Consider the following 14,094-nt stretch of genomic DNA (forward strand, 5'->3'; position numbering starts at 1 on the left):
ACACTGAACATGAAGAGTTTCAGGTGGGAAGTTTTTTTTTTATATACAGGTTCAACAAAACTACACTGTTGTGGTAGCCTACGTGATTAAAAACACAACTTTAACTTAATAGTAAATTGTAATTTTAACACATTATCAGTGATGCAAATGCATTTATTTGTCTTATTCTGGTGTTGTTAAAGCCAAAGTTATTCTGAACTGGTTTTAAGGCTTTCAATAAGGGCTGAACGAGGTCATTTATATGTTGATAAATTTGAATAGCTTTATTTCACTTTCTGTGTCCACTTTAATAGACATGCACATTGATACATCTTAAGCAGCTATTCAAGTATTAATGTGCAGCCTGACTGAATTTACATCATTTGTGCCTCTATATGGTCCCTTCTTGAAAAGGGAAAACAGCTTTTGAAAAATACTGGAAGGGAAAATATGATGTTTGAAACAAACTGTTATTCACTACTTGCGAATTACGTAAACTACACGTAAACTGTGACAAGAGGCAGCTTTGAACAGTCATAGTGGGTCAGGTCATGGCCTCCTGGACCAGCAGAGATCTGCATACAGTCAGGGTTATCTCTCTCTGACACATACACACACTGCAGCTGAAACTGGGGAGAAGTTTGATAAACTAACAGTGAAATTTATAGTTCAGCAGCAAGACTGATGGGCCAAAATGAAAAGCAGTTATGTAGACAGGAAGAAATACAGACAGGTAGAAAGACAAAGTCATATTCTACCAATGTATGTATAATGTGTAGTGTAGCTTCAGGGAGTTTAACCCACGTTTGAATCACTGGGATACAATGAAACAAGAGTGACAGCTGCAGACAATCACAAGCTGTGGATAAACTGTCTGTATGTGTTTTAACAGTACCAGAGTGGTCTGATCTGTGGCATCAGGGGTTAGAGTTTAGCCACAGTTTCAGTTCCTGGAACAGTGTACCTTTGAAGGACTGCTGATTCATTTACGGCCCACAGAACTACACTACCACTCTGAATGTTTCTCTGGCTTCCTCTAGTGGTTGCATGTGTGTGTGCAGCTTCTACCTCACAAATCCATCCTCATAAACTGTTAATCATTTCTGTCAATAATCTTTTGATAATAAAACAAACCAAAGTACAAAACAGGCTCATTACCTTTATCAGTCTTGTACAAACTGAAACTCTAGTTAGTGTTGATATATAAGACCTAGGTACACAAAGACTAAAAAAATATGCAAATTGTCAAGTCCTAATTTTTTTCTTAAAAAATATTTGGGATTAACTATTTAAAAAGACAGGATAAACCAAATATAGAGAGTGATAAATCTTTGATGCATGTTATCTTTGACTGATATCTTAAAAGACTCTTAATTCCAGGCCTCCACTTGTCAAACTGACAGCTCTACAACAGCAACATTACACATTTTTGCTGAGGGTCTACATGTAGGTCAAAGTCACTTTGACTATGCTGCCACCTTGTGGTACTGAAGTTTACCACAGTTCATTAAAAATAAGCTTCAGTATCTGTATCCAGGTGACTTCTCTGAACACACTTGAACACAGCACATTTTACGTAACTATGACTATAACTAATATTATTACATTAGTAACAAGAACAACAGCTCACTAAGAAAGGTTTACGTTTTGTTTTGCATGTTGTTTTTTATCCTGTCATGTCTGCATGTATGGTGTTATATTTGTGTCAAAATCACACCTGAGTGTGTGATTGGACATTTTGAGTACAGATAAACTGTTTCCATGAAAAGCAAACAAAAAGCATTTTTTCATTCAATGAATTAATTTCAATCTTTGCCATTAACCTTATACAGTAAGTACACAATAAGAATGTCAAATATAACTACAGTTCCCCCACTGCTTCTCTATTTCCCTTGTGACTAATAAGCAAAGAGACTGGAAACAATCTAGCCAATCAGAAATCACCTCATAATTCTCAGATTTACTTGAACTGTGGCACAACTATAACACTTTGAGGTTGAGGGAGTGTGGAAGCGAACTTGAGAAGCACACAGAGCAGGTATGGTGCTCAAATTCAATGAACCTTTGAATGTTAATCTATCACCACAGTACAGAGAAAAAGAAAAACAAAGATCAATTTCCAAACAAGAGAAAATAAAATAAAAGATTTATTTTCATGTGCTGACATTGTTTGAAACTTAGACTCTTACAGAATACAGTCACAGTGATTTATAGTAGTTGTATGTGGTAAACCAGATGCTTACAAATACTATAAATACACAGAGTATACTGATGTACTAAAATTGAATGCTGGTGTTTAAGTGTGTAATCTGTGAAACAGATAACACATTTTAAGATCATAGAAAATGTATCCCTTTAAATTATTCCAACACCCTTCTATAAAATCAAAGACAGAATGAAACTTGTTCAAGTTTTCTAGAAAGACCCAACAATAAAAACATGTCTATGTTAAAACATGTCAATTCATTTCAAAATAGCAGTTCAGATTTACTGACATTAGAAGTAATGTGATCCTGCTGCACAGCCTACACAAAAACACAACACAACACAAAACTTTGGTGTGTGGTCAAAAAGAACAGAACAAATTTGGAAGAGAGTATGTTGTAGGTTAAACAAAAAGTCTATTTTTTAGGAAAGTAGAAGTCTTTGGTCAACATTGAGACAATGCAGGGGATCTGCTTCTTGCTGCTAAATCCAGGTAAGCTGGAGGAAGACTCAAAGTGCAGCGCCACCTTACGGTTGACTCGGGTCATGATCTGCATCAGCTCCAGCTCTCCACTGTAACGCAGCAACATCTCACACAGTGACTGCATGAACCAGGAGCCATTGGAAGTGTTTCTCCATGAGTAGTAGCCTGTTGGACAATTGACAGTGTTACCAAAGGTGCAGTGACAGTGTATCCCTGCTTTAATATGTAATGTTAAAGTAGGAATAAACCTTATTCTGTGTCATTTATTGAATATAATGCAGTTTTTTGAAAGGAGAAAAAGTCTTTTCTGCCTCTGCCATTTACCTGGAGCAGTGGAGTAAGCATACAGGAAATCTGCCTCCACAGGAATCCTCTCTGATGTTTGCCCATCCACGCTGTCAGTCTCAATCCAGGATCCACCATCCAGGGCTGAGCCACGGCATGCCTAAAAGGGGCCGAAAATTCATGTATATATCATTAATTGTAATGGTATTAACCCTAACAAAAAGCTTAGCTGTAACTGAAGTGATTTAGATGTGACTGCAATCATAGTGTTACACTGAGACCAAATTTGACTTATGCCAATTTATTAGTTTTGAATCAGAGGTAGTCTGGGTCATTTTGAGAACTTACTAGTTTAATAAGAATAAACTAGAATTACAGCCAGGTGCTTGTTCACCTCTGCCAATCATTCAAGCCAACCAAAACCATGTGACCTTTGACCTTTGACCACCAAATTCTAATCAGTTCATGCTTGAGTCCAACTGAACGTTTGTATGTATGTAGGAATGTATTGAAGGGGACGGACATAAAGTGACAGTGACCTTGACCTTTAACCTTTGACGACCAATTACTATATATAATCTCTTACCTACAACACAAGCATTTCAAGACACATTGCAATGGATGAGACACAGGAGCAATTGTGTGGCAGCGTGGGTATATAGTATATAGTAGTGTATAGTATATATATAACCAACCTGTATGAAGAAGAGCTTTGGTTTCCCCACCAGACTTCTGCAGCGATCTCCTTTAAAGTATTGTGTCAGGTTTTCAAATCTTTCACAGCCATCTATGCCATATATCACCCCCTCATCTCCATGACTTAGCAACACACAGACAAACGATGCACTGCCGCTGTGGTCCTGCTTAGATACTGGAGACAGACACAAGAGCAGACAGAAAACAGAGTTACACCATCAGTCCATTTACAGTCTATGCAGCAAACAGTGAAGTTTTTTCTCACCCGATAACTATGTAAAATAGACAACTCAAATAAAATGTTTACATTTTCTAGAGCTGAGCAATAAAACGATAATGCACAGGAATAGAGGTATGCATTGTGAACATTAGGTTTTAGATTAGTTTAATCCGTATAATGGTTTTTCTGCCTCAGATTTTGTGAAATGTTTGTTAAGTGTTTGTCATATTCTGACCATATAGAAAAGTTTTAAACCATAATTAACCATCTGGTTTCTTCAACTTTCTCTCAGGAGCAAAAATCAGCCCTTAAACATGAAAGAAATAAAGATTTGACATTTTTGATGACTGATAGTTATCAGTTTCAGCTGATTTTTGGCCCTATCACCTGGCCTTGATATTTTCCCTAATGAACTACTGCCATAAACTGTGGTGGCTCACTTAGCCACAGATGTTGTCTGACAAACTGATTCTAAATTTTGAATGTATAAAATCTTGTAGTTTCTGTTACCCCTTGACAGCAGTTCTTTCATCTGTGCCACAGTCCGGTCGTTTTCCACTTTGACATTATAACCCAGGCTAGAGAAGGTCTTCATAGCATAAGCAGCATCAATATCCGTCCCATTACGAGCATTCATACCTGGAGATACAAAACACACACAAGTAAAAAAAATGACTTTTAATGCCAGCATCTATACATCCTGTTTCTGATACACTGAACAGCTAATACTGGAGTTCTGTTTTGTAGATGCAAGAGAGACTGTCATTAGATATCCACCTTTTCAGGTGCTGTCTCTTGTCTTTTCACATGAGTGACTCTGTGGACATGCTCTATTTAGTAAAACACAGGTAGTACAAAAAGGAAGGATTGATCTAAGTAGATGTCAGTGAGAAAAACAAAGGCAGAGGAATGGTTGGTGGCTACTAAAGTTTTAATGTGCATTCATGAGCCTGTAGAACTGGACTCCAACAGATGAATTCCCATCAATGACTTATATATTTACTTATGCAGTGTGATTATAAGCTGCAAGGGTGTGAAACATGTACATATATTATGTGGCTCTTTTGGGCCATTTGTCTTACTGGAATGTAAGACAGTAATTTGATTATAGAAACAAACATAAAACAACATAACATCTACAGTATGAGTTGGTTCAGTTCATATAAGCAGCTTCTAGTCATTGTAAGCATACACTTCTCATGTAGTGGATAAATAGTGAGTCATTTATAGATTATATAATTTTATAGATTTGATAGATTTCTGAAAGTGGCTGGAGAAGCTGGTCATTGTAGTGAGTGTGTGGGAGGTCAGTTAATAGGCTGAAAAGCACAACTGTCACTAATGGCACTGATAACGGCACTGTGCCATTCTGCTGACCCAGAAAGTCATAACAGTGAGCCAGCATGTAGAATCCCAGGACACTGAAACTGAAGCAGCTAAATGGAACTCAGCCAGCATTCAAGTCATTATTTACACCTGCACTTTTCCTACTGTGACATGTCAAAATGTCTTCTTAGAAAAAACGTCAAACACCTGTGGACTGGCCAGTTGCTGTATGTTGTTGTCTCCGTTATTGAATTTATGCTTGTTCAAGTGCCCATAAAATGAAAGAGGTTTTGGCATCACTGCATATGAATTGTTGAATGAGTATATTTACCTGTGCTACTGTGGAAGTTCTTATTGTTGATAATCAAACAGATTCCCATGCTGGGATAGTCCATCCTGTAGCAGTAAGGGTCAGGGCCTGCTGCTGTGCTGCTGCTGAACGGGGCAGAGTCCACCTCCTCCTCCTTCAGAAGTGTTCTTACTGCCTGTGGCCCCAGCCTTTAAACTGAAAATTTACACACACACATACAGACTTGTGAACACACTTTAAAATCACTTGAAACTTGAGAAAAGTGTTTAGCAATGTCACGCTTAAACACACTTTTTAACACCTTTTGACTCAGTGGTGACTAAACTTGAGAGGCTTGTTTAATGCAGTCAAGTCAGTGGCAAATTCTTTTTGTGTCTGAGTAGACATTCAGCCCTTTGAAAATGAGCTTCTACTTTCTAAAAATAATGTGTGCTCGTATTTTATAGCCTATACTACCAGATTTCCTTTGTGGATAATTATAGGATGATAGACAACATAGGACATGGTGGCCATCAATCTTTCAAAATTAATCTGTATAAGTTTGGCCATCAAATACAAGATATATGAATACTTGAAGTCATCACATCTTAGATTTAGAGAAAAGCAAACATTTCCATCTAAGAGTTTTTACACAAAGGTGACTGACTTTGACTCACAATGATTAAATCAAAGTGTTACACGTATGGATAGTCAGATAGTTATTGGTGTACAGTAATTACCGTGTAAAAGGTGGAAATAATTTAATGGCATCCACAGAGTCCTCATTGTTCTGCTTGTCAACACCATCATGAACCTCAGCCATGTTCCTGCACACAGAGATCGAAAAAAGTGTTTTAAAAATCAGAAAATCTGAAACACCTGTGAGAGAAAGATAAGAAAACTAAATACACAGAGAAGTATCTCTCTTCATTTGTATTGTTCAGCTGCTGCTGATTGTTGAGGTTAGACACATTTATACTGTCTATTATGTGGTTATGAAACTTTAAATATCTTTCTACAATTATGTCCCTACCAATATAGACTGCTGAGGTCAATACAGTCAGTAATATTTATTCATTCATTCATTATCCATACCATATATCATTAAGGGTTGCAGGGGGGCTGGAGCCTATCCCAGCTGACCTTGGGGGAGAGGTGGGGTACACCCTGTATGGATCGCCAGTACATCGCAAGGCCAACTCATATAGACAAGCAACCATTCACACTCACACCTATGGGCAATTTAGAGTCACCAGTTAACCTAACCTACATGTCTTTGGACTGTGGGAGGAAGCTGGAGTACCCAGAGAGATCAAGGAGAACATGCAGACTCCACACAGAAAAGCCCCAGAATCTTTTTGCTGTTGCCTCCCCAGCAATATTGAGGAATTTTAAAAAATCTCAGTGATATATCAGCTGATAGCAATTTTTAAAAACATAAATACATTACATAAACAAAAGTCTTGATACAGATCTCTTAGGTTTGTTTTTTTTAGTTTGTAGGAAAATCAACTTGTCACAGCTCTTAAGTGAATAAACTGTGTTATGGAGACACTTTCTAAATTAGACAAACTACAAATCAGTGTGCATCAAACAACTAAGTAAACAAAACAGCTGCCCTCAGAGAAAACAGATATCTCCACACACTGGTTTTCCCCTTGGAAATACTTGCTCTTTAGTGAAAAAGGTAAGCCACCAGGATCATGACACTTCTCGTCTCATGATCAGTTTAGAGGAAGAGGTTTAGAGTTTAGAGCAGCAGAGGCCTGAACATAGAACGCAACTCATAGCGAAACTTCATTTACAGATCAGGAAATTATTTACAGCTCTTTGTTACTTACAACAAAGCCGTGGGAAAAGCGAAAATGATTCTAACTGGATGTGAATGACATGTCACTGTTCATATCAGTGTAACTGCAGATATATCAAATATGAAGTTAACGACATATTCCCCGTTGAGCACTTGGATGTTGCTCCATGCAGCGACAGGATGTAATGTTGACAACCTGATATTGCTAAAATGTACTCACTGACATTTGTGTGTCAAACTTAAGATATGCCGCCATTAGAAAGTAATGATGTAGCGAAACCGTGTCAACATTTAATTGCAACCGGAAATGCCTCTCTTAACATAGCTAACGTTGCACACGGAATTTCCATGCTAAAAGTGGTTTGACAACCTTCAAACAGTTGTAATGGCTTTCATAACAGCAGATAAGACGTTTTGTTCACCTGCAATGAGTTTTAAATACGGACTTGAAACTGACTCTTACTTCATACTTTCATCAGAAAACTTACTTGTAAGGTGTTGCCTTCGGTAGGTTAGGTTAGTCAGCAATTTAATGTGAATACCAGTTTTACCAGTCTAGTGTTAGCTGGAACAGACATGACAAACTCATGCTTACTTGAACCCATAAGTTTAAATAATTACACAAATATATAGAAACTTTAACCACAAGGAGCCTACCTTTTTCGTAAGACGTCCGCAGAACTCCTATAACAGGTCTCCTCCCGTAGTGTTACTTCAAGGAAATATCAAATTGTTCAAAGTCCAAGACGAAAACTTTCAGCCAACGAGGAACGCTGCTCCCTGTGTGGGCGGGGCAAACGTCAAACTTGTCTGATCACCTTGATCCAAAGCCAATAGTTGATTGGCTTAGAAAACTGTAGCGTCACGACCAATCTTAGTACAGGTTCCACAATTTAGATGAAACTACAGTATGTAATGTACAATCTCTCAGTGAAAATTAATTTCACAGGACACATACACAGAGAATTTGATGGGACCAGGCTAAGTTTTCTAACTTTTGACTACAAACAATCAACATCACTTTAAAGCAGAATTCATAAAGTTTTTTGTTTGTTTGTTTGTTTAGTCAAGAAAAGAAACAATACGTATTATCGTTGTACAGCTCAAAAACACACTAAAAGTAAACAGGTTTTTACTTTTTATCTTTATTAAACTTAATTAAGTAAGCAGTGATTCACAGTTCAGCTCATGGTCTGAGAGGCCAAAATGCTGGAAGTGTAAGAAAAGTGAACCACAACATACAACACAATCCAGAATGTCAAGCTGCATTTGGCCAGGGGCTTTAGTGCTGCTCATAATATGTTATATACAGTATACTACATATGTTTTGAGACACTTTTGTGCATTTGTGTGTGTGTATGTGTATAGCATTATACCACAGCACATTATTCACAAATCCCATTCCTCTGAAGTCTTTTTTCTGTTTGATTATTGATCCTGCTCAGCTGTTGCTCTGTTGTTTGAATATGCCTGGCCTCCAGTAGCAGAGCTGGTAAGCTGGATGCTCCGTACTGGACAAGAGGAGGAGGAGAGGAAAGAAGAGAGTGTGCTATCATGAGAAAATCTTTAAAAGCAACAGTTGTTAATTAAAACACTGGTATGATAAAGAGAGTTTGTATTTCTAAATGCTGTAACTGAGAACAAGACATCCAAATACCCAAAGACCATATCTCTACAATCTCTAATGTCAATATTCATATCAGTGTTGTGTGTTTGTACCGTCTCTTTCTCTTTGGGGTGTGTGTGTCGGTAATCCAGGTACTGTTGGTTGAGCTTTCTGATGTCACGGAGGAAGGCATGGCTTCGTCTCAGATCAGTTAATCGGAGTTTAAGTTCAGCTTTCTCTTTCTGTAGCAGCCACATCTGTCTCTCTGCCCTGTTGGACCAAAAACAGTGTAAAGGTCATTACGATTACTTGGATGTAAACAACCTTTACAGGAAGTTTTACATTTACTTTTTAGGGCAAGTATAGACAGATGACAAATTAAAGGAAAATAATATAATAATAATACATACTTTATAATAATATTAAGTGTCTTAGTTAAGTGTTGGGTCACCATGGGGAGCCATAACAGCTTCAGTATGCCTTGGCAATGATTCTGCCTGCTACTGTTTATAGACACAAAAACCGTACAATAATGTCTTCTACAATACCAGGGTACACTGAAGCTGTTCTGGCAGCACATGGTGGCTACTTCTCACCTCATCAGCTCATGCTTGGCATCCAACAGCCTCTGTGTCTTTTTACGTATCAAAGAACCCACCTGCCACACACACACACACACACACACACACACACACACACAGACACAGCAAGACAGAGGACACAGAAAACACAGGCTGCCATTAGCACCACGGTATGTGTAACAAGAACCTACAGCCATGCTAGCATGCATGCTCACAATGACAATGCTACCATGCTGATGTTTGTTTGCTAATGTTTAGCAAGTATAATGTTTACCATATTCATCATTATAGTTTAGCATGTTAGCACATTTTCTAATTAGATTAGTAAACAGTTTTACAGGTATTTAATTATAAACCAGTGAGTATCAGGCAAATTACAGTTTGTGATGGCACCAGATGAAAAGTCACCATAGTGTTGATAATACCAAAATTTGTTTCAATCCATCTATGAATCATTTAGCATTTTTAGCCTTGCCGCTAGTATGTCTGAAAACTGGTTGCCATAGTTACCTTGGCATTTTCTCTTTTTAGAACCCTGAGTTCCTTGTATGAAGAGATCTGGAAGAGCAGAAACACCAGCACACACACATGTATATGATGAAAATTAAGGCATTAATCAGTATCACTCACTTCCACCTTCGTTGATATGACACGTGTATAGGTTCACACTATTGACTTGATAATTACCACACTGGTGTCTTATGGGCTTACTCTGGGGGAGAGCATTAAACAAGTCTTATTTCTTTGTAACATCTTCAGCATGGCATTCATCCACAGTAGCCTCAAGGTGATCACTGAGATGATTCAAAAAACTTCTGAGAAGTATACCACTGTTTTCCAGTCTTACGAGTATTTTACAATATCTTATGTGAACAAAAATGCTTCAATGCTTTAGAAATTTGGTTTTAATTCTCTACTAGATTTTCAAGTCTAAACCTCTAAATGTCGACCTAAAACATCTTGAAAATTACACTGAGTTCAGTAGTTCATTTCCTTTGAATCCTCGGTAAAATGGATTAAAGAGAATTTGTAAAGTCTGACCTTTTCCAAGAGCTGCTCTTTCACATTGGAGGAGAAAGTATCAATGGACTGTTTGACTGCTTTAGACTCCACAGAGTCCCTGAAAATACACATGCACAAGGAATGTAACCCAAAAAAAGTTAGAGATATCTGTGAACAGTAATTGTGTAGATGCTGTGATTTACCTGTACTGGTCACAGAAATCAAGGAATGTATCCAGCACCACCTCTAAATCTGTTCCACCCTGACCACCAAGTATCTTCCTCCTCTGTTTATCAGTGTTGGCCCTTTCTGCCTCTGCAGATGCACTGCCTACATGGGGAGGAACCAGATTTTTGTGGTTCAAGTTTAATGAAGAAATGGTAAAAAAAAAAAAATGTTCTAGAACTTGTGAAAATCACAATCACAATAAACAGAAAACCTTTTCAAAATTTCCTAAACTTACAAGTTAAACTAACGAAGCTCAAACTAGTTGTTTCCTCCTGTCTATGCTAAGCTAACTGTCTCTTAGCTCCTTCATGCTGAATGAACAGATATAAGTGGTTTCAAAATTTGTATCTAAATCTCAGCAAAAGATGAAGAAGCATAGTTCCTAAACAACAGGCATGAAATATAAACTCTGAGCCTAGATTTTAAGTTAATAACTGATGCTGGCCTCCTTGTGTTTTCCCTTACCTGATGAAGACTTCCTGGATTTGGACCTATCAGACGAAGGCTTGCTGCTTACACCAAAACCAGACACTCTGGCATTCTTTGGACTTGGTTTCTGAATGAAAGAGATACAGAAAAAGATGAAAACAAACCAAATGATGAGCCACAGTCTCATGGCTGCCAGATTCCTGGGTGCAGCTTGTCTGCCGAAGTTAGTCCATACCCAACTCATGTCTTCATCCACCTCCTCATCAGAGGACAGGACTCTGCTACGGCTCCGGTTGCGAGTGTCACTGTCAGATTCCTCCTGGAAGAAAAAAAAAAAAATCCCAAAGGACTAATCATTAAAATTCATCCACAAGAATTTTTGCTCTTATATTGCTCCCATCATAACAATATTACTACCACTACTTAGATATACCGTGGACTTACCTGTGACTCATGGTCACTGGACTCTCCACCACTGGACTCACTCGTTCTCTTCTTGTCCTTACTCATCTGCTGATTTTTCGATGGCCTTGTTGTGACACAGAGACAGATCAATAAATTGACAGGAAGACAAGAAAACACCCAGCCAACATGTCATTATACAGTAAGTAAATTGACAAGTAGATTGTCCTTATTTGCTGAGAGTTTTCCTTTTTCCTTTTAATGGTAAAATATCACCTTGGAGTGGAAAGTAACCTCTCTATGTGACCTTACCTTGCTGCAGATGTGCTTGTCTTAGCAGGCTTCTTCTTAACCAAGTGTTTGAGACCGTTTGCTTTGGGGGCAGGCTGACCGCTTGTTTTGGGGATAGCGTCAGCATCTGACTCTGCTCTTTCCCATTCAGGTCCTCCCTTCGTTTTCTGTCTTTTTCCTCCCTTCTCAGGTCTTTTTAGCAGAGACAGAAGAGACGAAACGCCGCATTCACATCACAGTACAAGAGTATCACCGTGGAGAGTAACTAGAGCAAATTCATTTGATCTTACCTGGCTTTGGCCTTCTCTCCAGTACTTTTCCTACTCCTCTTCTTCTCGTCCCCACCATCTTTCTCTGACTCCTTCCTCTTCACAGTGGCTCCACGCTGTTTAGCAGTTCTCTTCAGCATCTGAGGAATGTCCTTTCTTCCTGCTTTTCCTTGGTCCATCTGTTCCTCCTCCAAGACATTTAAATCTTCCTCCACAGCAGTACTGTGCAGGGGGTTACCTAGACAACACAACAGGTCTCTGGTCAGCATAAGACTGGAGGTTTGACATTCTGCTAGACTCTGGAAACAAAGTAACCGGTTATGCAAGGTTAATCTTGCATGAAATCTGCAAGATTACAAGTAGGACAATAGATGCAATAAGATACATTATCAATCCACTTGTATGATGTATGACAGTATGATGATACTTCTGAAATGGTTTCTAGCTTTTAAATACTTATGGATACTGTGGAGGAGAGAGACAGATGCTGGTATTATGATACTTATATAGTGCTTTTCTAGTCTTTTCGACCACTCAAAGAGCTTCACACTACAGATCACATTCACCCCATTCACACACACATTCATACAGCACAAGTTCTATACAACGTGCTTTCTAGCACAGACACACACATTCGCACACCGATGCACACACATCGGAAGCAATTTGGGGTTCAGTATCTTGCCCAAGGATACTTCGGCATGCGGACTGGAGGAGCCAGGAATCGAACCACCGACCTTCTGATTGGTGGGCGACTGCTCTACCTCCTGAGCCTACGCTGCAATAGATAAACAAACTATGGTATGGATAAGGACAGGATAGTTCTGCAGTGTAAAGACTGACCATGATTTTGCTGCAGTCCTTCCAGGAAGCTAGCCCTGTCTATAGAAGACAGGTTGGGAGAATCCATATCAAAAGACGAAGCTTTCTGTATATGAACACAAAAGACAACAATAAAATGCGTTACGTATAAAGGCATCATACATATTGACAGGTGGAGGGGCCATTTGTATTCCTGTTTCAAAATTTACTACAAATTTTCACCATATCATAATGCACTTAATCAAATCATGCTACAGTGACCACTGACTCACTTGACTCTCATCTGGTGGCACTGTGAGCATCTTGGCTCTTCTGCCCTTTTTGGCACTGTGGAAACAAAGAAAATGGGGGTCCTTAATCATCAACGTCATCATCACCACCACCACCCGAAAGTGACCTCTCCAACCAAACAACTCTGGTTTATAAGTCGCTGAACATTTTCTCTTTGGAAGTGACACTGAATCCCCATTAACTTCAGGCTAGTGTTCGTTTAGCCGTTGTGTGACGAACTCCTTTCAGTAACGTAGCACATTAATGTGTCTGAGCTGACAGTTTATAAAATGAAATCTATGGAGCCTCCAACAAACGAGAGAGCGGCGTGTACAACAGATACATGTTCGGATATTGGTTAGATTAGAATTCATAATCCACATTTCTCACCTCATTTGGGAAAACAACAGTTTTAATAGCAAGTCTGTTTTGTAAACACTCCGTTGCTCGAACTGAAACAGCTTCCCGCAAAATGTTTCAAGTTCCGGACTGTACCACTCCACATGCACAGGGGGGGATCGGAGTACAATTTTAAAGAAAAGGTAACAAATCAAAATTAGTTTATGCAAAACCTTAATTTAATTTGTTTTGCAGTCGTATGGTATGGATACAGTTTACTTAATAAACACGTACATTGTAATATATGTAAATATATATTAAATATATATTAAATGTATATATATATATATACCCCGAAGAAATTCGCTTAAATTTCGGTCCTACGGAGAGAGAAAGGGCTCATATCCGCCGTGTTTTTTTTCAATTAAAAGTAGTTTGTACGTACAGTGACAAATAAGGCAAAAACACACACTCCCTTGGAGTTAAGATAACAGGGCTCATAATCTGTACTAGTTATCATCTAAACCGTTTCCACAGCCACAGTGTAGTAAATAAAAGACA

General features: G+C 38.5%; 2 protein-coding genes across 2 annotated transcripts; both read right to left on the bottom strand.

Moving 5' to 3' along the window:
- Positions 1-2,113: 2,113 nt before the first annotated feature.
- Positions 2,114-8,109, bottom strand: casp3b (caspase 3, apoptosis-related cysteine peptidase b). Its single transcript, XM_018702979.2, has 7 exons — positions 7,952-8,109; positions 6,225-6,311; positions 5,527-5,700; positions 4,380-4,508; positions 3,649-3,824; positions 2,993-3,113; positions 2,114-2,833 (listed from the first exon to the last, which is right to left on the bottom strand). Exons 3-7 carry the CDS (start codon positions 5,588-5,590, stop codon positions 2,601-2,603), a joined length of 723 nt encoding a protein of 240 aa, XP_018558495.1. The 5' UTR covers positions 5,591-5,700; positions 6,225-6,311; positions 7,952-8,109; the 3' UTR covers positions 2,114-2,600.
- A 299-nt stretch (positions 8,110-8,408) lies between these two features.
- cenpu (centromere protein U) lies at positions 8,409-13,696 on the bottom strand. The gene is made up of 14 exons (XM_018702991.2): positions 13,585-13,696; positions 13,197-13,251; positions 12,946-13,030; positions 12,124-12,340; positions 11,855-12,025; positions 11,585-11,669; positions 11,376-11,459; positions 11,177-11,267; positions 10,687-10,813; positions 10,523-10,601; positions 9,992-10,039; positions 9,497-9,558; positions 9,014-9,170; positions 8,409-8,805 (listed from the first exon to the last, which is right to left on the bottom strand). Exons 1-14 carry the CDS (start codon positions 13,587-13,589, stop codon positions 8,680-8,682), a joined length of 1,392 nt encoding a protein of 463 aa, XP_018558507.1. The 5' UTR covers positions 13,590-13,696; the 3' UTR covers positions 8,409-8,679.
- Between the last annotated feature and the right edge of the window lie 398 nt (positions 13,697-14,094).

Source organism: Lates calcarifer, linkage group LG8 (assembly GCF_001640805.2).
Source record: "Lates calcarifer isolate ASB-BC8 linkage group LG8, TLL_Latcal_v3, whole genome shotgun sequence".
In the NCBI taxonomy this organism is placed as follows: domain Eukaryota; kingdom Metazoa; phylum Chordata; class Actinopteri; family Centropomidae; genus Lates; species Lates calcarifer.

Bases quoted from the DNA above. Each gene is read 5' to 3' on its own strand.
- casp3b (XM_018702979.2), bottom strand. From the start codon at position 5,590: ATGGACTATCCCAGCATGGGAATCTGTTTGATTATCAACAATAAGAAC. The intron at 4,509-5,526 runs GTAAATATACTC...TTGTATCTCCAG, and splicing joins GAACTTCCACAGTAGCACAG to GTATGAATGCTCGTAATGGG. The intron at 3,825-4,379 runs GTAACAGAAACT...GTCTGTCTCCAG, and splicing joins GAAAGAACTGCTGTCAAGGG to TATCTAAGCAGGACCACAGC.
- cenpu (XM_018702991.2), bottom strand. The intron at 13,031-13,196 runs GTGAGTCAGTGG...GTTCATATACAG, and splicing joins TGCCACCAGATGAGAGTCAA to AAAGCTTCGTCTTTTGATAT. The intron at 10,040-10,522 runs GTCAGACTTTAC...CTGCTCTTCCAG, and splicing joins AAGAGCAGCTCTTGGAAAAG to ATCTCTTCATACAAGGAACT.